The 24,361-nt window shown below is 41.5% G+C and overlaps 1 protein-coding gene and 1 pseudogene across 6 annotated transcripts in view; both read right to left on the bottom strand.

The window, feature by feature from the left end:
- Nucleotides 1-24,361, bottom strand: part of rapgef2b (Rap guanine nucleotide exchange factor 2b) — a 438,644-nt gene that overhangs the window by 247,766 nt on the left and 166,517 nt on the right. For all 6 annotated transcript variants that reach the window (XM_080193478.1, XM_080193477.1, XM_080193480.1 and 3 more), the window contains exon 5: nt 5,766-5,841. In XM_080193478.1, coding sequence (XP_080049604.1) covers nt 5,766-5,841 — 76 coding nt within the window. The remainder of the gene's footprint in view (nt 1-5,765; nt 5,842-24,361) is intronic.
- LOC145351032 (U2 spliceosomal RNA) lies at nt 10,017-10,231 on the bottom strand (annotated as a pseudogene).

Here is a 24,361-nt window from a genome sequence, read left to right as displayed (position 1 = left end):
GGACCTAACCATCACCCTTTGACCACTGACCCTCCACTATCAACAGTTATCAGTGACCAAGTACTGTGCACCTCCTAACAACCCATCTATGTGGCACAAGTCAGGAGTATAATAGAATACTTTCCATTTGCCTGGAGGAGTGCAGCTCTGACAACACTATACAATAAGAAGTCTCACAACACCAGGTTAAAGTCCAACAGGTTTATTTGGTGGTTTATTTGACACACTTTAACCTGGTGTTGTGAGACTTCTTACTGTGTTTATCCCAATCCAACGCCAGCATCTCCACATCGACACGACACAAACCAGCCCACTTGATTGGTACTCCTTCCACAAACATTCACTCCTTCTAACACTAATGAATAGTGGCAGCCATCTACAAAATGCACTGCAGCAACTCACCAAGCTTCCTTAGGCAGCATCTTAGAAATCCATGTCTACTACCATCTAGAAGGACAACGGAGCAGATATCTGGGAACAACACCACCTCCAAGTCACTCACCATCCTGATCTGGAAATATATCGCCATCCCTTCACTGCTGCTGGGCCAAAATCCTGGAATTTCCTTCCTCACGACAATGTGGGTGTACCTATAGCTCAGGGACTGGAGAGGTTCAAAGCAGCTCACCACCACCTTTTGAAGGGCAACAAGGGATGGCCAATAAATGCTGGCCAAGCCAGTGATGCCCACATCCTTTAAATGCATTTTAAAAATTACATCCTTTATAATGGGCTCAATGATGGACTCATTTCCTAATGACACATGTTAAACTCACTGGCCTATATTACCTGCTTTTTGTGTTCCTCTCTTTTTGAATAAGGATGTTTCATTGGCAATTTTCGAACCTTCTTAGATTTTTCAAAATACAAGAATTCTTGGAAGACTAATACCACTGTATCCACTATCTCTGTAGCTATATCCTACAATATCCTAGGATACAATCCATCAGATCATGGGGATTTAATGTCCTTAGTCCCATTAGTTTCCCTAGTACTTTTTCCTAGTCATAGTTATTCCTCAATCTCCTTTTGCCGTTTGATTATTTAATATTTTTGAAATATTTTGTGTCTTTCATCATGATGACTGACGTAAAATGTTTATTTAATTCCTCTGCCATTTCCTGGTTCCCCATTATTATTTCTGGTCTCAAGGGATCTATGTTCACTTTGGACTCTCTCTTTCTTTTTATATATTTAGAAAAGTTCTTACTGTCTGTTTTTATAATACTTGATTGTTTACCTCAGTTTATCTCTGCCCTCAATTATTATATTTTTGGTCAGCTTTTGTTGGTTTTTAAAACTTTCCCAATCCTCTGGCTTACCTCTGAATTCTTTGCAATAGTGCATTTTTTTTTTCTAATTTAGTGCCACAATTTCCTTCGTTTCCAATCTTAGAATCCTGTTTCCTTATTGCGATATTTCTTTGTTGTGAGTCAGACTACTTTCACAAATGTAAGCCATTGTTGATCAACTGTCTTTTCTACTAAACTCCTTTCCTCGTCCACTCAAGCCAGCACTGCCTTCATTCCTTTGTAACTGCCTTAATTTAAATTTAGCACAGTTGTTTCTGACCCAAGTTTCTCACTCTCAAACTAAATGTTAAATTCTTCTGTAACATAAACAGGGCCTCGTTTTAAGGCTGATAAAATTGGATATCCTAAATTAAAGAAGTGGGCATATTAAAAATTAAACACAGTCAAACCTCAGGCAGACCAATTGTACAATACACAAATCTGTCTGGGTCTGATTCATCAATCTCCCATCAAAGGTTGTTGCACCCTACTGATACTTAACAGGAGATCATTGTACCCCATTGAAATGCCGGCATACCCACATCATGACTATTGTTAGAAGCCCAGATCGGGCCAGACTTTCTGTCACCGAGAGTTCCTACAGTTGGCTTAATCTGATAACAGGTTACATGTAAGCAGCAGCATGGAGATGGACACCTGGGGGTGGGCCCTGGTGTCCTGTCAGGCAGACATCAAGAAACCGAATGGGTATTGGAACCCCCTCCTGGGACCTCATTGGCCAGAAGCCAGAGAAGTTTCTGGAAAGGCAGGCAGACAGGGGATAAAGGAACACATTTTTCAGACATCAGGAGCGAAGACTAGATGAAGGAAGCGACCCTTGACCATTCGGAAGGCTAACCAGGGAAGGAAGGAAGGAAGGAAGGAAGAAGCTGTCATCGAGACTCACCTTTGTGACGACAGACCAGAGGGACGCAGAGAATCGAGTCTGCAGTTTTAACCAAACCATCTTTGTGGGTAGTATATTTGAATCTGGGATATCCTCTGTTTTTATGTGGGTAATTTAAGGGTTAGTAGTGTTATTGTTAATAAACTTGTTGAACCTTTACTTGTCTTCGTCCTTTGTCCATCTTACAAATAAGGGCACCAGGGTAAAACACTGGAGTAAGCAAACTGGTCGAAAGTATCTGAGATTTTAAAATCGCAACACTACCATGATATGGTCACTGTTTCCTAGGGGGTCTTTTACTCAGATCATTTATTAAACCTGTTTCATAACACATTACCAGATCCACAAAAACCTGCTCTCTGGTTTGATCTGCAGCATATTATTTTTAAAAAACTGTCCCAAATAAAATTCTTCCTCATCAGTAACTTTGCCAATTTGATTTTCCCATTCCACATGACGATTAAAGGCACCCATGGTTGATGTACCATCTTTTTTTATATATGCTCTATTTCCTGATTTATGGTCCTACAGTATAGCTCCTGTTCAGGGCCTATAGACTATTCTGACCAGTGTCTTCTTCCCCTTGTTATTTCTTACCTACACGCATATGGATTCTACAGCTTTCAGTCCAAGATCATTTCACGCTATTATACTAATTCCATTTTGTACTAACAAAGCTACGCCACCACCCTTTCCCTCCTGCCATTACAAAAAGTCACATATCCCTGAATATTTCCCAGTTTGATCTTGTAATTACGTAATTGTGATGGCATTCAGATCATACCCATTATCCTCAATTTGTGCCATTAATTCATTTATTTTGTGCCAAATACTATGTGCATTTAAGTAAAGAGCCATTAATTTTGCTTTTTTACAATTATTGCACTCTTTGACCCTGTTTGCTGCTGTTTGTACACACTGCCCCTTCTTTTCATACCCTGGATATCATTACCTAAGTAGTTGTCTTGCAATGTGTTTCATATGCCTTTTCAGACACCTACTCCCCCGAGCCTTCTGTGGCCCTCTATTTATGTTGGGAGTGTTGGAGCTGTCTTCCTGACACATTGATATTTTTCCACAACGTTAACCTCCTCATCTGCCCACATCTAAATCCACATACTCCTCCTTGTTAAAACTAGCTCGTAATGAATCCAAGACCAAAACAATGGACTACAATTTCTATTTGGGTCAGAAATCCAACATTAGAAACAAATGAGGCCCTGTCACAAGCTGATCACATCCACCATTCAATTAAGGACGATCATAGAATCCCCACAGTGCAGAAGGCCATTTGGTCCATCAAGCCTGTACCATCAATCCCATCCAGGTCCTATCACCGTACTCCCACGTATTTACCCTCCTAATCCCCCTGATGCTAAGGGGCAATTTATCATGGCCAATCAATCTAACCTGCACATCTTTGGACTTTGAATCGCAGTGATTTCCACTTTGGATATAAGCGTGGAGCCAATCAAAATGCTTAAATCATTGAGATGTGCACTGCAATATCAACTTTTCAGCCAAAATAACTCAAAGGGAGTGAAAACCTCTTTGGAAATCAGTGCAAAGTTACTGAAAAAAAACCAACTCAATGGCAGTGACATTTTCTTTTGGAAACAGGTGTGGAGTCAGTCAAAATGTTTAACTCATTCAAATATGCACTTTGCCGCAATACGGGCATTTTGGCAGAAATGATACACTGGCAGAGAGCGCCACTTTGGAAACAAATGCAGAGTTAGTCAAAATGCGCAATAAACTGAGATCTGCACTTTTCCACAATATCAACCGTTTGGCAAAAATGACTCAATGGCAGTGAGAGCCTCTTTTGGAAACAAGTGTGGAGTCGGTCAAAACGCTTAATTCATTGAGATGTACACTTTGCTGCAATATTGGCTTTTTGGCAAAATGACTCAGTGGCAGTAAGAGCCACTTGGAAACAAGTGTTGGGTGAGCTCCTAATAGGGGAGGGCCAATAAACTGTCAATTCCTGGAATGAGAGATGGTGGGGGAACTGCTGCAGTTAGTTAGATGAGTTTAGGGCCCTATACTTAGGGATTCCTGCAGCAAAGCACTTGGGTTGAGATGAGTGGTCTCCAATGACCACAGCCATTTTTATTACTACTATGTATGACTTCAGTCAATGGAGAGATTCCCCAGACCGCATGTCAGCTAATCATCATATTTTTTGCTTCATGTGTACTTTCGAACTGTAATGGTTTGAGCATTACAACATTTGGCGTACTCTTTGCTTATTTCTTCACTTACAAAGTAAATATGCCTGTGGACATCTTCCAAAGTATCAAGGGCACTCTGGGCCAGCTATCAGATTATGGTCATAAGGGGTTATTAAAATTTGAATACCATATCTATTCAAATTTCAGATGCGGAGTTTTTTCTAAAGTTAAAAACTCAGGTTTATTGGCGATCTCCTTGAATAATGCCACAGTCCTTCCAGAGGAATCTATATGAATTATTTTGGTGACAGCCATGAGTTCCCTTGAAACACACTAAACAAAAGGAATACAATTACTTTAATCATTTATAATAATGAATCATGAAATAAATTAAAAGTCAATATTTTGAAGTTAAAAAGTTTGGTACAAATATAATATTTACCAAAGCTAATAACTTTAAGCATTTAATACTATATGCTGCATTTTATTTAAGAAAGGTCACTATAGAAAAGTTTGAAGATTTTCCACTTCATTTTGATACTGTCCGCAAACAATTCAAGTTGGGATACTTCCAAATAAATTAGGGTGACCACTAAATTGAGCAACAGGACATAAATTAACTCGCAAAAAAATCTCCTAAACTTGGGATACGAGGTGATCAATGTATTCATGTGCCATCCTAAAACGATATAACCAAATTGATTACATTGATTTTTTTCTTGAAAACAAAGGATCTGGTGAATGTCCCCAAATTCATTTTTTAAGGAAAAAGTAGGTTCCAACAGGATTACAGCTGGTTTAAACATGTTTCTTTCCAAATTGGTGGACTATTTATCATAATGACTGAGGGTCTCAAGCAGTTACCACAATATTGTAATGCAGTGAATACTAATTCTTCTGCTTTAAGATCTTTTCTCCAATACCCCATTATACCGCTTGCAAGTAAACACTCAGGAAAACAAATGAGCAACACATTCCAAGGCCTTTAATAACAGTATGCCATTCACGCTGACGACAAGGAGATGCACAATATTGGCCAGGAAGCATTTCTTTGTGTAAACAAAGATCAACATGAAAAATTAATTTTGCAATAAGCAAAGAACAAACCCATGTAACGTAACACACCAACCTGCTGCATCAAACCACTTACGGTTTAATTTTAAAAAATGCTTTGAAAATGATACCACACAAAATCTTAAAAGAAAGATTAAAATTAGCATTCAATAGAATCAACATCTGAATAGATTTAACTTAAACAGCTAGAATAGAGGTTCAGTGGTCACACTTGACTCTGAATCAGAAGGTGCTATGGGAGTGCTGCACCATCAAAGATACTTCATGTGAGTTAAAGAATTTAATTGGCATGCAACTGCTATTAAAAATGAAGCTTACCACAATCATTTCTGAAGGCTCAAGCACAATACATTCACAGCCACGTCTCAAACTCCCTGCTGATCGCTTGCCAAAACTATAAGAAAGATATATAAATATTTAATCAAATGATCAAAACTATAACAATGGTGATTGACAAAACATTTGCTCTTACACATTTAAAATTAATTTTGACGCTGCTATCCTGTCATGATGCAATTTACCTGATACAAAGCTACCACAAGTACATAAATAAAAATAGTAAGTAAAATAAAAATCCATTCTTATTTCCCATTTAAAAAATTTCACTGACCACCAATGCTTGTTTTTCCATGTCAGTTCTGCTATCTCCCACAGAACTACAAAGTACATGCATCTACATAGTTATATGCGACCTCCAGTTGATTCAGTACAACATTTGTTACAGTCCAATTAGAATATTCAGCAGAAACTCAAAGAGGGCAAGCATCTCAAGATAGTCAGTGTGCATAATTAACAATATTCATAAATTTCTGTGCTGAATTAATACTACTTCAAGTGCAATCAGCTTTCCACACACTCCCTTATTTAAATAGGGGTGTTTTCCAAAGTACAAACAGTTCTATCTATTGCACGTTTTGGAACTAAACCTCAGGAGTATGCAGATAAAGTTTTCCATTAAGTTCAAAACTAGATTTCAGTTAAATGGACAGGAAGGAGGGCATGATCGGTGAGGTTGTTGGGGGGAGCCAGCTGTCAGTCTGCACTTGAGATGACTGGGAGAGGGAGGGAGGAGGTGATCAGAGCTGGTCATCTGGTTGGAGTACTTGGGGTAGTCAGGACTGTCGGGAGGGAAGAGATCAGGGTGGGGGTGGGGGGGGGAGGTGGTGCATAGGGGCTTGTCAGGGAGACCAGTGATCAAAGGGAGTCGGAAGATTGGCAGTGGGGGGTTTGTGGGTCTGACAGCATTTGTGGAGACAGGAAAACGGAGTGAATCTTGAGTTCATGTGATTCCAAGCTCCCAACAATCACTCACCTTCCACTGTGTACCAGCTGATCCAAACCTCTTACACAATATAGACCCCAACACAGTTCACCCTCTCATTGGCTGGGATTCCCACAAAAAATTCGAACTCCCCAAAGTGTGGAAAAATGGGAGGAAATCCTGCCAGTCTGACACTCTGCATCAGAGGGTGCCTAGCGTGATTCACTCTGGAAATCTGTGGACGGGGCCCATCAACACCCAGGAAGTCAGCAGCATAAAGCTGAGCGGACCACCACGCATGCACCAATCTGTCACTGCAAGATCGGCACATGGCCCCACGTTGCTGGCCTCCAAATCGCTGGCCAGCCTGTCACTGGGCAAGCCCGCAAACCACCACCACCACCCCCCCCCGCCGATCTTCCAGCTCCCATTGATCATTAGTCTCCTTGACAAGCCCCTATGCACCCCCCACCCTGATCTCTTCCCTCCCGACAGTCCTGACTACCCCAAGTACTCCAACCAGATGACCAGCTCTGATCACCTCCTCCCTCCCTCTCCCAGTCAATCGAGTGCAGACTGACAGCTGGCTCCCCCCAACAACCTCACCGATCATGCCCTCCAATAGGCCTTGTCTCTTTGGCACTACCCACTGGGCAGATTCTACCCCCCCCCCACTTACCCCCAACTTCCTGGAGGGTCTCAATGACTTCTCTTCCCTCCAGCAGGGTCGGGGTGCCTGTTCGCCATTAAGGGGAGAGCAGGAGCAAATTCCCTTGGAGGAATCCACTCCTGGTTGGAGGGGTGTGTGTGCATGGAGATGCTAGTGGGTCTGGAGACTTCAGTCCCAGGCCCACTAATCAGATGCAAATGACAATTTCTATATTGTAATCAGCTCCCTGATTTCCAGTGCAGAGCTGACTACGCTAAAAGTCTTAGTCTCAGAGAAAAATGCAAAATGTTAGCCTCGCAAAATGGCCCCCAATGATGTCTTTTGGTCCATTGCGCTACTCGAGCAGCATAGCAGGCTGGGCGAATTGCCCCCACCAGCTCTGTAGAATCATATGGACTCAAAACAATAACTTCATTTACACTCACCACAAATGCTGCCAGGCTTGCTGAATTTTTCCAGCATTTTCTCTTTCTGTGAGAAATAGTACCCAATAATATTACAGTAATTTCCTAAAATCTGGAACTAACAGTTTGATAAAACTGACCATTGTGTAACCACCCATTTACAAAAGACCAACACAGGAAATGGTTTTAATTATTTTTAATGAAACCCTCAGGTACACTCTAATCTTAGGTGCAAGAAAACAACTTTTAGATACAAATTTGTAGGATTAAACAGAGAATATTTGAATGAACAGCATTGTCTTCTAAGTTTTATGATCTTCTCTAATATGTTGGAATATGTTAATACATTTGAAAAATGTTATTTGCTGTAGAGTAACTGAAACGGCATGTAAAATTTTACTACTTTAAAAGTTTGACAGCACTTTTTAATAGCTAGGGAGTTTTTAAAAAACTAGGATTTGTTTTGAAGTGAAGTAATTACTTTAAAGGAAAGGATAATTTTTGTTCACCTTTTCCTTTTTCATAGAAAAACACGATTACCACAGGATTGTCATATACACAAAAATGCTTGGGTTGCCCACTGAGCCTCTTCAGAGATATTATCAGCAGGATATCTTTCCTAATATCCAATGCCTCCATGGTACACAATGGAGCAAAGAGTAGGTCTGTAGCTGTAAGCCCTGTAAAACTAGAATAAGGTAAGGTTTCTCTACCAGTTTGAATTCCCTTTCACCTCTACTGTCTACTACAGTTGCACAGGAGTGACCTCACGAGAACAGCCAAATTAACAGAAACATTCTATTTTCTTCTCTACGTCCTTATTTCAAACTTTAAATGTGCTTTCAACATAAGGCAGTAACATTTTGTTAAATTTAGCACTGCTACCTCACAGTGCCAGGTAATAAATAAACTTTAAACTTTAATTTGGCCTTGTTCACAAATCAACTGAGAAATTCTAATTTATTTGATTTTGATTTGATTTATTATTGTTACGTGTATTAGTATACAGTGAAAAGAATTGTTCCTTGCATGCTATACAGACAAAGCATACCATTTATAGAGAAGGAAATGAGAGTGTGCAGAATGTAGCTAGGGTGTAGAGAAAGATCAACTTAATGCAAGGTAGGTTCATTCAAGAGTCTGAGGGCACCAGGGAAGAAGCTGTTTCTGAGTCGGTTGGTACATAATCTCAAACTTTTGTATCTTTTTCCTGATGAAAGAAGGTAGAAAAGAATATGTCCGGGGTGCATGGGGTCCTTAATTATGCTGGCTGCTTTTCTGAGGCAACAGGAAGTACAGACAGAGCCAATAGCTGAGAAGCTGGTTTTCATGATGGACTGGGCTTCATTCACGACCTTTTGTGGTTTCTCGTGGTCTTGGGCAGAGCAGGAGCCATATCAAGCTATGATACAACCAGAAAGAATGCTTTCTATGGTGCATGTGTAAAAGTTGGTGAGAGTCAAAACAGACGTGCCAATTTCCTTAGTCATCTGAGAAAGTAGAGGACTTTGTGAAAAAGTTAATAAAGCCCACCAAAGCATTGGTGAGCTTTCTTAACTATAGTGTTTGCATGGGGAGACCAGGACAGATTGATGGTGACCTGGACACCTAAGAACTTGAAGCTCTTGACCATTTCTACTCTGTCCCCGTTGATGTAGAGAGGGGCATGTTCTTCACTACATTTCCTGAAGTCGATGACTATTTCCTTCATTTTGTTGACATTGAGGGAGAGATTACTGTCCTCGCACCAGTTCAGCAAATTCTCTGTTTGCTATACTCCGTCACATCATTGTTTTGAGATCCGATCCACTACAGTGGTGTTATCAGCAAACTTGTAAATCAAGTTGGAGGGAATGTGGCCACTCAGTCATTGGTGCATAAAACATATTTAAGATGTTCAAGACTTTTCTCAAAAGAAAATCATACCAACATACCATCATGCCTACAACGTTACTAAGGCTCACATCACAAAATTTCAACTAACTAATTTAGGTCAAGTACCTCAATTAAAAAAAAGTTTGAAATAATTAGTTACTTGCAAGCCCGAGGAATAGGAGCAAGCATTCAATAGATCCCCTGCACTCAACTGATTTTATGCATTTTACACCTGTAGCAGGCGATTTCTGTCAGGCTCAGGTGCAAACCTAACATCTTTCCCTCGATATATAAGGGAATCATTTAGTTATTGTCAGAATTTTGGCTTTTCTCATTGTCTAACTTTTCCCAGTTCTGACAAAAGGTCATCAACCTTAAACAATAACTCAAAGGCAGCATCTGTAGAAAGAGAAAGTAAGTATTTCCAGCATTTTAGTTTTATTTCACGAACAAGCCTTATTCATTTTATATCTACATTTATTCAACAAAAGATGTCATGCCTCATCCACAACTAGGAATGGAGCACAGCATGTCGATACTACACTTGATCTTAGCCAAAAGGCCGAGAAGCGATAGTATCAAAACTCTGCAGCTAATATGCTTCAGCAGACTATTTAAGCCTTTTATTTTCCAGATTTTCTGAATGCATCAGCTACTCTTTTCACTTACACTTGCTGCTTAAAACAAAATCTCCCCACTCAAAATCTGGTAAATAAAAGGTTGAAATAGTCTGCTGAAGCATGTTAGGAGCAGAGTTTTGATATTTGTAATCAGGAATACAATAAAGAAAACAAATGAATTATCTTTATTATACTTTTGTTAGTTCTCACAGTATTCTCCAAATTTACCATCATCTACTTTTATTACAGAATCGTTTCAATGCACAGCCCTGTTTTTATTGCCAACGTACTTAACGTATATTGCACGACGACAACACTAATCACTTTTTCCTTTCTTCTTTAGCAAAAATGAGAAATTTCACCTTATATTTTAACAAATTAGTCTCACAAAACTTGTAAAGCAATAGAACAGAGCTAAGCAATATTGTAAACTACAATTTTTCAATCTTAATCTGCATCAAATCTGACACTGCAGAACTGTGTTGGTCCCTGTAAGGGGATTTTTCTTCCCTCTAGTGCCATATATTAAGCTGAACTCAGCTAATATAAAGATGAAATATATAATACAAAAGACAATTAAAGAGTTCTTTATTGACCAATATGCATTGGGAGAGAGACAGGCAGAAGATTCCAACTTCTCTCTGATGTTACAGTACATGTGTAAGATATAATTTTTCGAAGGTTTGTTTCTCCCACCCAACCTGTCATCCAAACTGGATGATCCAATTACATTAATACACATTATTTACCTTGGCCAATAGCATTCTACTTCTAGCAGAATTGGGAATTTATTGGTCAACCAGACCTGCAAGTTCTTCTTCCCATTGCTTAGTAACCTTATCTATGCAAATCTGGTAGGTTAAAGGATTGCCCTCAACACCTGAAAACGATGGGAACGGAGGAGTCATTCCCCTCTGTCTACTTGCTACTCCTTATCAGTAGAAGCTGAACACTTCTATTCACTGCAACCAGAAGCTAAATGCCTCCATTCATTTTAAAACCTAGGTAGCTTATAGCTGCAGACCCTCCTACTGATAGAGAATTTATTCTGCATCTTATTGTTTAGTTCTGCTCATTTCCCATTATGCTTTGGGGCATGCTACATCTTACCCAAAGCTTACAAAACATTTTAAAAATACATTTTAAATCTATAATACTTGTTCAAAATTCTCTACCAATGATTATTTATGTATCTATGCAGACAATATCTTCACGTCAGATATATATATTACATATACATATACGGCACTTTGTGATTCATTAGGGTATATATATGGCATATAGTATCTCAATTATAAACTAGTCTACTTTGTTTTAATAGTCTTCAAAATTCCAGGGGTTTCTGTATCCCTTCCTACAGTCCCCTTATCTAAGCAAAGCTATACTGACATTGGATACAGTACAGAGAAGGTTCACTAAGTTGATCCTGGGTATGGAGGGATTTCCATACGAGAGGTTGAGTAGACTGGGCCTGTACTCATTTCTGTTTAGATCAATGAGAGGCAACCACACTAAGACACACAGGATTCTCAGGGAGTGTAACTGAAAAGGCACAGAGATTTTTCTCTCTTTTGGGAGAGTCGAAGATCAGAGGGTGTAATCTCAGAGCAAGGGATTGCTTATTTACTTTGGGGGTGAGGAAGAATTTCTTCTGAGGACAGTGAATCTGTGGAATTCTATACCGCCGAGTGCTGTAGAGATTGGGTCATTAGTGAGTTCAAGGTTGACAGATTTTTAATCAGTAAGGGAATCGAGGGTTATGGGGGCTAGATGGGAAAGCGAAGTTGAGAATTATCACATCAGATCAGCCATGATCTAATTGAATGGCAGAGCAGACTCAACAGGCTAAATGGTCTACTTCTTATAACGGTGAACATTGCTCAGCAAATGGAGTGACAGAATTTTGGTTTAAGTCTATTTTGGAGCTTTGAACATATTCCCTATTCTTGCACGAGAAAACAATCAAGATTTGTTTTTCTTTTTGAACAAGCAGTATAATAATTTTCATACTGTTTACGAATAATCCTGAAATGCTCAACTTGTGGCGGACTGGTGCAGAAGGTGATGTCACACGGGATCAGAGGTGAGCTGGCAAGGTGGACACAAAACTGCCTCAAAGAAGACAGAGGGTAGCAGTGGAAGGGTGCATTTCTGAATGGAGGGCTGTGACAAGTAGTGTTCCTCAGGGATCAGTGCTGGGACCTTTGCTGTTTGTACTATATATATATGATATGGATGAAAAGTAATTGGATTGCTTAGTAAGTTTGCGGACGACACAAAGGTTGATAGACTAAAGGGGCTGAAGGTAGACCGGATGGAATGCATCCCAGGGTTCTGAAAGAAATGGCAGAAGTGATAGCAGATGCCTTGGTAATTATTTATCAAAATTCGCTGGACTCTGGGGAAGTGCCAGAAGATTGGAAAATGGCTAATGTTACGCCGCTGTTTAAAAAAGGTAGCAGACAAAAGGCAGGGAATTATAGGCCGGTTAGCTTAACGTCCATAGTTGGAAAATGCTAGAATCCGTCATCAAAGAAGAAATAGCAAGACACCTAGAAAAGAACGGTTTGATCAAGCAGACGCAGCACAGATTCGTGAAGGGGAAGTCGTGTTTAACGAATTTATTGGATTTCTATGAGGATGTACTAGTGTGGTAGACAGAGGGGAACCAGTGGACGTGGTGTTTTTAGATTTCCAGAAGGCGTTTGATAAGGTGCCTCACAAAAGGTTGCTGCAAAAGGTTAGGGTGCACGGAATTGGGGGTAAGGTGTTAGTGTGGATTGAGGATTGGTTGTCTAATAGGAGGCAGAGAGTTGGAATCGATGGGTGTTATTTTGGTTGGCAACTGGTGACTAGTGGAGTGCCGCAGGGATCGGTGCTGGGACCTCAACTGTTTACCATTTACATAGACGATCTGGAGGAGGGGGCTGAGTATAGGGTAATGAAATTTGCTGATGACACGAAGATGAGCGGAAAAGCGAATTGCGTGGAAGGCGCGGAAAGTCTGCAGAGAGATCTGGATAGGCTGAGTGGGTGGGCGAGGACCTGGCAGATGGAGTATAACGTTAGCAAATGTGAGGTTATCCACTTTGGTAGAAATAATAGTAGGAAGGATTATTATTTAAAGGGTGAAAAGCTGCAGCATGCTACAGTGCAGAGGGACCTGGGGGTCTTTGTGCAAGAATCACAAAAACTCAGTCTGCAGGTGCAGCAGGTGATCAGAATGTTGGCCTTTATAGCAACGGGGATAGAATATAAAAGCAGAGAGGTCTTGCTGCAACTGTACAGGGCACTGGTGAGGCCGCAACTGGAGTACTGTGTGCAGTTTTCATCCCCGCATTTGCAAAGGGATATATTGGCCTTGGAGGGAGTACAGAAAAGGTTAACCAGGCTGATAACGGAGATGAGGGGGTTAGCTTATGAAGAGAGATTGAATAGACTGGGTCTGTACTCTTTAGAGTTTAGAAGGCTGAGGGGGGATCTTATAGATACATATAAGATAATGAAGGGGCTAGATAGAACATAGAACACTACAGCACAAACAGGCCCTTCGGCCCACAAGTTGCGCTGATCACATCACCTACCAACCTACAGACCTATCTATAACCCTCAATCTCATTAAACCCCATATACTCATCCAGAAGTCTTTTAAAAGACCCCAGCGAGTTCGCCTCCACCACCACTGACGGCAGCCGATTCCATTCACTCACCACCCTCTGAGTGAAAAACTTACCCCTAACATCACTTCTGAACCTCCCTCCCCGCACCTTAAATCTGTGTCCTCTCGTAGCGACCATTTCAAACCGGGGAAATAGCCTCTGAGAGTCCACCCTATCTATTCCTCTCAACATTTTGTAAACTTCTATCAGGTCGCCTCTCAACCTTCGTCTCTCCAGGGAAAAGAGTCCCAGCTCCCTCAACCTAATAGGGTGGAGGTAGAAAGATTCTTCCCGCTTAGAAAGGATAGCACAACTAGAGGGCACAGCCTCAAGATTGGGGGGGGGGGGGGCTGCGTTTAGATCAGAGTTGAGGAGGAACTTCTTCAGTCAAAGGGCGGTGAATCTCTAGAATTCTCTGCCCATTGAAGTGGTGGAAGCTACCTCGCTGAATACATTTAAGTCACGGGTAGATAGATTTCTGATAGACAAGGGAATTAAGGGTTATGGGGAGAAGGCGGGAAAGTGGAACTGATCCACTTCAGATCAGCCATGATCTTATTGAATGGTGGGGCAGGTTCAGAGGGCTAGATGGCCTCCTCCTGTTCCTATTTCTTATGTTCTTATGTTCTTCTTTGCAGATAGCTATGAGGATCATCAAAGGATATAGCAGAATATATATCAGTTGGAGACTTGGACGGAGAGATGGCAGATGGAGTTTAATCCAGACAAATGTGAGGTAATGCATTTTGGAAGATCTAATACAGAGGGATCTGGATATACAGCTCACTGAAAGTGGCAATGCAGGTGGAGAAGGCAGTCAAGAAGGCATACGGCATGCTTGCCTTCATCAGCCGGGATATTGAGTTTAAAAATTGGCAAGTCATGTTGCAGCTTTATAGAATCTTAGTGAGGCCGCACTTAAATTAGTTTTCAATTCTGGTTGCCAAACTACCAGAAGGATGTGGAGGCTTTGGAGATGGTACAGAAAAGATTTATCAGGATATTGCCTGGTATGGAGAGCATTAGCTATGAGGAGAGGTTGGAAAAACTTGGTTTGTTCTCACTGGAGTGATGGAGGTTGAGGAGAGACCTGATAGAAGTCTACAAGATTATGAGAGGCATGGACAGAATGGATAGTCAGAAGCTTTTTTCCTGGGTGGTAGAGTCAATTACTAGGGGGCGTAGGTTTAAGGTGCGAGGGACAAGTTTTAAAAGAGATGTACGAGGCAGTTTTTTTTTTACACAAAGAGTGATGGGTGCCTGGAACCTGTTGTCAGGAGAGGTCATGGAAGCGGATACAATAGTCACTTTTAAGGGACATCTTGACAAGTAGATGAATGAGATGGGAATAGAGAGGTATGCTCCCTGGAAGGGTAGGGAGTTTTAGTTAAGTCAGGCAGCATGGTCGGTGCAGGCTTGGAGGGCCGAAGGGCCTGTTCCTGTGCTGTAATTTTCTTTGTTCTTTATATTTTGTAACAAAATATGCGTCATATATACCATATCTATTTAGCTCTTTGAATTAACATTTAAATGTTAGTTAAAACTGGCAATGCCTTCTCTTCTCACTCCTGCACCACGGGTGACCCCCACCCTTTCAAAGGTCTATTTTTGGCTCCCTCCAATTGCGTATCTGCACATTGCCTCTTGGTGGCATCATCAGAAAGCACAGTGTCAGTTTCAACATGTATGCTTGTAACATCCAGCTCTACATTGCTCGAGACCATTGCCTCTAAATCGTCAGACTGATTGTCTGGTATACAGTACTGGAAATCCAGAAATTCAATTCAACTCAATACCAGCAAGTCCAAAAGCTAGTGTTGTTCGATACCTGGCATAAACTACATTTCCTAGTCATTAAGTGCATTGTTTTGGGGTTTTGTGTTTTCAAAAATAAACTGTACCATATTTATTTTGTAAAGTTGGCTAGATTTAACAATTTTAAGTATTGAATTCAATCCCCATTTCCTGGCAACTGTCTAACGATGAGTCAGACAGTTCACAACCTCAGTATCCTATCTGACATGAGATAAGCTTCCAATTCCATATCCACAATATCATTAACATTGTCTATTTTCATTGCTTCACCCACCTCTATCACCCCCTCAGCTTGGTTACTGGTGAAATCTATGCCACTCCAGGTTTGACTATTCTAACATAATCCTGGCCAGCCTCCCACAATCTGTCTTCCATAGATTTAAGGTCATCCAAAACTCTGCTGCCCATGTTCCTCATAAAGACTTTTATTTTAAATAATTAATTTTTAGTAATATTTTTATTTTAAATAACAGTTTTTGTGCAGACAGGTATTAGTTTTGTATTCTGTCTGCTATATACAAAGTAACATTGTGTTGATCAAGTTTTGTAAGAGAGTTATGTTTTAAACTGTCTGATCATTCAAGCTAACATGGGATAATGAAGATCATGTGGCCCACTACAAGTTCTGTCCAACCACAATCCTGTGTGGTTTGGTTATCATAGGAGCTGGAGACCCAGGTTGATTGCTACTGAAATGCACGTGACAAGTTTAACACCTGAACGAGAAAGGAAAGGCTGATGTTTTTGCTATTGCAGACTTACTGGGTGGGATTTTCCAATATTTTGGCAATGTGGGTCAAAAAAACTGGCATACTGCCCACCAGCATCGTTGGTGGGTTTTCCCACTGCATTTTTAGCCATTTGGAGAAAACAAAAATTCTCAGGTTTCATGTCACCTCTGTGGCAAGCGGAATTTCCTCAACCTCCTGACAGCTGAGTGCCTCAGTTAGTGGGGAGCTCCATTTAAACACCTCCCCAGTACTTGTTCCAAGTCCAAACGGAAGATTGCTGCTAGGCAGGCCATACCAAAATATGCAGAAGACCTGACCAGAATGCTGGATACAGTGGAGGAGAGGATTCACATCCTTTGCCCTTAGACATGGAGAAGACCCTCCAGCAAGATAACCAACCCAACATAGCAGTGCTGATAAGTGCCAACTCCTTACACAAGAGGACCGGAGTGTAGTGCACGAATGACTTCCTCCGCTCAGTCATAGTAAGTCACCATTCTCAATCTCTGCTCTTGCCCTCTCACATATGAATCGCACCGCCGCTCAGTACTCTACTACCTCAATGTTACCAGCATTCGTGCATCCATACACATTTTCATCTCCCATGTTGTTCCTCTCGTCATTACATCCCTGCTCCCACCTATTAGCCACAATAGCTGGACATCCTGACCTGGCAGGTCGTTTACCTACACTCTCCCCACCTTTCTCTTGCTGGACAAGCTAGCTTACAATAGCTGGAGAGAAATGCCTGAGTTAAAAATCCTATCTCAATTTGAGCTGAGAGCTCTCCCGCTGGCCAGGAAAGAGCAAGGCCACTCCCGTGCCAAGGGGGAGTTGGACACAAAATTAAAAATGAGGATCCACAACACTATCATCTATTTCATCAAACTCACACGAGCTCCGTCTCTAATATTATTATGCCCTTTTCATTCACTAGTGCCATCTAGTTCGTCTTGCGACATCAACAGGGGAGCAGCCAAAGCCATCTACAAGCAGGGCAGCATGGTGGCACAGTGGTGAGCACTACTTTGTCACAGCACCAGGGAACCGGATTCAAGTCCAACTTTGGGTGACAGTCTATAAGGAGTTTACATGTTCTCCCCAGGTCTGTGTGGATTTCCTCTAGGTGCTCAGGTTTCCTGCCACAATCCAAAGTTGTGCAAATTAAGTGGATTGACCATACTAAATTGCCCTTAGTGTCAAATAGTGGAGTAAATGCATGGGTTATAAGGATGGGACAGGGGGTCAGCCTGGGTGGGACGCTCTGTTGGAGAGTCGGTGCAGACTTAATGGACCGAATGGCCTCCTACTGTATTGTAGGGATTCTATGATTCTATTGTATGCAGAGGGAAGCCCAGAGAATTTCTTGGATGTGCCTACGGAAGAGGTGTCACAGTTTTTGGCTGCACCCTCCACCAGCGCAGAGACAGATTCTCAGGGACACCGCTAACTATGAAGGAGCCTGCATCAGGGGAGAGGAATCTGTATAAAACTCATTGCCTTTTAAAGGGCGAAAAGGTGCAGCATGCTACGGTGCAGAGGGTCCTGGGGGTCCTTGTGCATGAGTCGCAAAAACCCAGCCTGCAGGTGCAGCAGGTGATCAGGAAGGCAAATGGGATGCTGGCCTTCATAGCGAGGGGGATTGAATATAAAAGCAGGAAGGTCTTGCGGCAACTGTACAGGGCGCTGGTGCGACCGCAGCTGGAGTACAGTGTGCAGTTTTGGTTGCTGCACTTGCGCAAGGATATTTTGACCTTGGAGGGAGTGCAGAGGAGGTTCACAAGGCTGATACCGGAGATGAGGAGCTTGAACTATGAAAAGAGGCTGAATGGAGTGGGTTTGTACTCGTTGGAGTTTAGAAGGATGAGGGGGGATCTTATAGAGGCGTGAAAGATAATGAAGGGGATGGATAGGGTAGAGGTAGAGAGATTCTTCCCGCTCAGAAAGGACAACAGGACTAGAGGGCACAGCCTCAAGATTTGGGGGGGGGGGAGCAGTTTAGAACAGAATTGAGGAGGAACATCTTCAATTAAAGGGTGGTGAATCTCTGGAATTCTCTGCCTGTTGAAGTGGTGGAGGCTACCTCGCTAAATATATTTAAGACATGGGTAGATAGGTTTTTGGGAGGCAAGGGAATTAAGGGTTATGGGGAGAAAGCGGGAAAGTGGAACTGAGCCACTTCAGATCAGCCATGATCATATTGAATGGTGGGACAGGCTCGAAGGGCTAGATGGCCTACTCCTGCTCCTGTTTCTTATGTTCTTATGTTCCTTATATCATCCGTGTCCTTGGGTGCTCACAAGTTGCCTTCAGCCAGAAAGGAGTCAGATACTCGCAGTCACGCTTTGTTGCTGTCCTTTCACATGAGCCAAATCAGATTTCAGCGAGCAGCGCTGACAAACAATATGCAAGGGCCATCTTTCACGATGGGGTAGTGGTCTATTTCATTTTGGGCATCAGAGGAGATGTGCCACTTGTCCATCTCCTCCTTGGCCAGCTCGTCACTCCACTGAAACAGTAGGTTGTGGAAGTGGCAGCACACGACGAGAATGCGTGAGACCGTCTGGGGACTATATTGCAGGGCTCCACCTGACTAGTCCTTGTATCAGAATTACATCTTCAACATCTCAATAGTGTGCTCAACCAAAGCATTAATGGCAGCATGAGCCTCATTATATCGGGTCTCTGCTGCACTCTGTGGCCTCTGCGTAGCATCATCAACAACATCCTCATGCTATGCCCCCCAAGGAGCCACTCCTGTAACCACTCTGCTCCCTCAAATACCTCAGGTATCTGTGAGCAGCCAAGGATAAAGCTATTGTAGACAGTCCCCAGGAACCTAGCACAGACCTGAAGGATGTACCTTCTTTGGTGGCATGGTAGTTCAGGGAGCAGAAACCCTTGCAGTTATTATGGGGAATGCCTTGATGTGCAAGCGATCTGAAAGCCACGTGTGCAATCAATGGTTCCCTGTGCTTGAGGAAAGCCAGCAATCTGGGAGGATCCCAAGGCCCCAGTGCCTTGGCTAATCTGATCCCAGTCAAAATTTATGAAGATGTGAGCATTTATGATGCATTTATGTGCGAAGAACTGCAAGATGCCACAGAGGTCACCAATAGAGCCCTTAAAGAAGCCACTTGCATAAAGTTTCAGGATGGCTGTCACCTTCAGGGTGACAGACAGTTGCCCGCCAAATCCATGTGGCACCAACTACTGGGGCAGGTGGTACAGGTCCTTGGTGCGCAGACACTCCTCTGACATTAGTTCTCACAGCTCCAAGCAAGTTAGGTGCTATCTGTTAACAATGGCCCAAAGATAATGCCAAAAAAACTGCCACTCTTGGTGGTTTCCCACCCCACCCCCCACTCTGGTTGTGGAGCAGGTCCTGCCGCCCCTTGATCCTCAGCATTCTGATCCTGCCTCCAGAGAGTCATGATGTGGAGATGCCGGCGTTGGCCTGGGGTAATCACAGTGAGATGTCTCATAACACCAGGATAAAGTCCAACAGGTTTATTTGGTAGCAAAAGCCGCAAGCTGTCGGAGCGCTGGTCCTTTGTCAGGTAAGTGGGAGTTCTATTCCCAAACAGGGCATATAAAGATACAAACTCAATTTACAAAATAATGATTGGAATACGAGTCTTAACAGGTAATCAAGCCTTAAAGGTACAGACAATGTGAATAGCCAAGTTCCGAACACATGAGGACAGCCTCAACCATGATCTTGGGTTCATGTCACACTATCTGTCACTCCCCACAACTTGCCTGGGCTTGCAAAATCTCACTAACTGTCCTGTCTGGAGACAATACACATCTCTTTAACCTGTGCTTAACGCTCTCTCCACTCGCACTGTCTGTACCTTTAAGACTTGATTGCCTGCAAAGAATCGCATACGAACCATTTTTTGTAAATTGAGTTTGTGTCTTTATACGTCCCATTTTAGAAAAGAACTCCCACATACCTGACGAAGGAGCAGCGTCCGAAAGCTAGTGGCGTTTGCTACCATATAAACCTCTTGGGCTTTAACGTGGTGTTGTGAGACTTCTTACTCCAGAGGGAGGGACAGGAGGGATGTTTGCCTTTGTTGTCCTTGCTGCCTGAGGGCGAGAGGATCATAGCCAGTTCTACTGGCTTCCTATCTCTCTCTCTTGCTATAACTAGTGAACATCGTGCAGTTAGCTTCTTGCCCTAACCCTTGGTCCAGCCAGCCTCAGAAGTATCCTTTCCAATGATTTACAACCTCAAGGTGAGTGTGCTTTGGACGTAGCTTCCCTGCTCTCTCCTTAGGGTGCAAAATCATTCCCCCTTTGATGATATAAGCCACTGTCCAGCACCCACCCCTGCTCATGGTGTGTGCTCTTCCACCTGTTCAAGTACAGTGTTCCTGTGCATGGTTGTCTCCTCCATGCTTACTGGATGCAATGCCTGGCCTTTATGGCCTCCTGTGTTACACAATCCATCCTTTTAGTAACCTGCGCCTGACCTCTTGTACTCCCCATTAGGAAGTGAAGTCACAATGTTCTCGTTTTAAAAAAGTTGTAGTAAAACCCATGAGCATAACATCACAACACCATTTGGAAGAAGTATTATATTGTCAGCAAATGCAAATAAGCAGGATACTTGAAAGAGAGAATTAAAGGCCAAATCAAGCTAATTTATAAGGAAATAGAAAAATAATGCAGTGATGTTTTTTAAAAAAAACAGAAGTCAACTGAAAAAGCAATGGTCAAACACAACAAATTATTATGTTAAATTAAAATTAATGAATATAATTTTGCTAAAAGGCAACTTGATGCATCCCTGTTTCCTATTGTACATTTAGGAAGGGACTCCAGTGAGGCCTTTGATAAAGTTCCACGTGGTAAGCTGCTCTGGAAGGTTAGACCACATGGAATCCAGGGAGAACTAATAAATTGGATATACAATTGGGCTTGAAGTAGGAAGCAGAGGATAATGGTGGAAGGATGCTTGTTGGACCAAAGGCCTGTGACTAGTAGTGTGCCTCAGAAGTTGGTGCACGACCCATTGCTGTTTGTTATGTATATCAACGATTTGGATGAGAATGTACAAGGCATGAACAGTAAGTTTGCAGATGACACTAAAATAGGTGGTATTGTAGACAGTGAGGAAGATTATCAGAAATGGCAGCAGGCTCTTGATCAGCTGGGGAAGTGGGCCGAGAAATGACAAATGGAGTTCAGTACAGGTAAGTGTGAGGTGTTCCATTTTGTAAAGTCAAAGGAAGGTAGGACTTTCAAAGTAAATGGTAGGATCTTAGGGAGTATCATGGAACAGGGGGACCTTGGAGTTCAGGTGCACGGTTCTCTAAAGTTGGAGTCGCAGGTAGATAGCGCAGTGAAGAAAGCTTTTGGTATGCTGGACTTCACCAGTCAGGGCACTGAGTATAGAAGTTGGCAAGTTATGTTGAATTATACAGTATATTGGTGAGAACGTACTTAGAGTATTTGTGTTCAGTTTTGGTTGCCTTGCTATAGCAAAGATGTTATTAAACTGGAGAGAGTGCAGAAGACATTTATAAGGATGTCACCAGGACTCAAGGGACTGAGTTTTATGGAGGGATTGGACAGGCTTGGATTTTTTTCTTAGGAGTCTAAGGGGTGATCTTATAGAGGTGTATAAGACGATGAAAAGCATGGATAGGGTGAATGTCCTCAGTCTTCTTCCTAGGGTTGGGGAAATCGAGAACTAGAAGGGCGTAGGTTTAAGTTACAAGGGGCAAGAATTTATGGGAACATGAGGAGCAATTTTTTTTTTTTACACACACGGTGTTACACACATGGAATAAGTTGCTGGAGGAAGCGGTTGAGACAGGGACATTGACAATACTTAAAAGGCATTGCTCAGGAAAAGTTTAGAGGGAAATGGGCCAAATGCAAACAAATGGGATTAACTAAAATGGGCATTTTGGTCAGCATGGACCAGTTTGGGCACAAGGGCCTGTCTCCATGCCATAGATTCTATACATTCTATCCTAAAAAAAATCTTTAAAAAATGTTCATACGCCCTTGGAAAACCATCTTGATCACTAGAAAAATATCTGCACATTGCTTGTACTGGAATGTTATACATGGAGAAGAATTCTGCTTATATCAGGAATCTTGATTCAGTATGTCTTTATATGCTCATTTTGATTTGATGTGCTATAACACATATACTTAAAACATATACGTAAAATATTCCTTCTGTAGTTGGCAAGTCATCTTTATACACACACAAACATATAAATATAATTTCCCTTGATATTATTGTATCTGTGATCTTTCAATGTAATTACTACACAAATGCATTTTAGAATCTTGCATTAATACATTTAAAAAATTCCCAGCTTGTCAAAACAGTGTGCTATACTTATACTGTTAGGTCATAACAGTTTAACCTTTTCTTCAGAGAATGCCAGAAATGGGAGTTTTCAAAATAAACATCACTGTTTCAATTTATCCCTGGTTTATGCTTGCACAGCAGTGCTTATACAATAGTCAGGCTGACTACTCATTTATTTAAAGTTCTTTACCCTTAACCGGGGCCTCTACATTCCAATTTCACTGCAGTCCAACCCCCACTGCTATGTTACTCCTATCTATGGCATCACAAATATTAACTTCATTTAGCTTGCATTCTCAGAAGTGAATTGAAAGTATTTTACAAATAGTCATTCATTATCTTTTAGCACTGTGGCTTCTCTTCATCAAGACAACAATCTTCAAGACTGATGGAAGCTTATAATGAAAATAGCAGCATCAGATTAAATGCTTTTTACAACATTTGTCAAAGTTATTATGTCACTCGAACCATTACTGCTGCACATTCACTTAGCAGTTTAAGACAAAAAAGCAATAACAATTTGCTTATAATGTTGTATAAGGGGGTAAACCATAGCATGATCCAAAATAAATGCATCCTTCCAATTATACAAAAACAATGCACATTTTTCTTAAAAATCTCTATCTTTACTCAGCAAGAAAACAAAACCGGGATGAGAATAATTTTGAAGCCAAGGCTGCAACAGAGAAATGAACCTAGCCAGAGCTGGCCATGGGATATTTTACATTTAGGTTTGATGTTGTAATTGTGCAAAGTAGGGTTGCTAAGACAATGCACTCTTCTGTCCGATTCCATTACTTTGAACAAAAACACTTTTTAGTGCATGCCGCAGCTTACTAAACAGAATGTGGTAGAAATATAATCAGTTTAATCTGGTTTTCACATAGAAGTGAAACAAAGCATAAATAGTTCTTCTAGCTGTCAATTACAAAAGATAGATTTCAATTTGACAGAAATTTTACATATTCCAAGCTTTTTTCTCCCTTTCAGTGATTACAAAATGACACTAATAGTATTCCAACAAGCATTCAGCTTTTTCCTGAACAACGTCATTCACTCTTGACCAAAAGGGTTACTTCTACTGCAATGATTTTTTTCATCAGATTCACCCATGGAAAATATGGCTCATAACTATACTTTAGAATTACACACATACTGGAAATCAAAGTAAAAGGGATGTAGGTAACAACCAATATTTATCCAGCCAATCTCAGAAATGTTGACAGAGAGAAAAAAAATGTGAATTCCATTTCTCATCATTATTTTGAACAAACTAAATCATCAAATGCGATTTGAAAACTTTCAACATTGAGTCTAATTTGGCAAAAAGTTAAATTTCTCCCAGACTCATTAAATATTTACTACGGGCATCTGCAGTAGCAAAACAAAATCTAACTCATTCAACCAAATTACACCAGCAGTCTCCCGATGAGTATGCGGCCATTGTAAAAAAAAATCAGCACATTAGCTGAACGAACTAACAGTCACAATTGTTGTTTAAGAAAACAAAAATACAAAACCAAATAAAACTTCAGTTAC

This window comes from Carcharhinus amblyrhynchos, chromosome 1 (genome assembly GCF_965287045.1).
Source record: "Carcharhinus amblyrhynchos chromosome 1, sCarAmb.v2.hapA, whole genome shotgun sequence".
Taxonomy (NCBI): Eukaryota; Metazoa; Chordata; class Chondrichthyes; order Carcharhiniformes; family Carcharhinidae; genus Carcharhinus; species Carcharhinus amblyrhynchos.
Note: the sequence above shows the minus strand (reverse complement) of the source record. Positions and strands in the feature narration are given on the sequence as shown.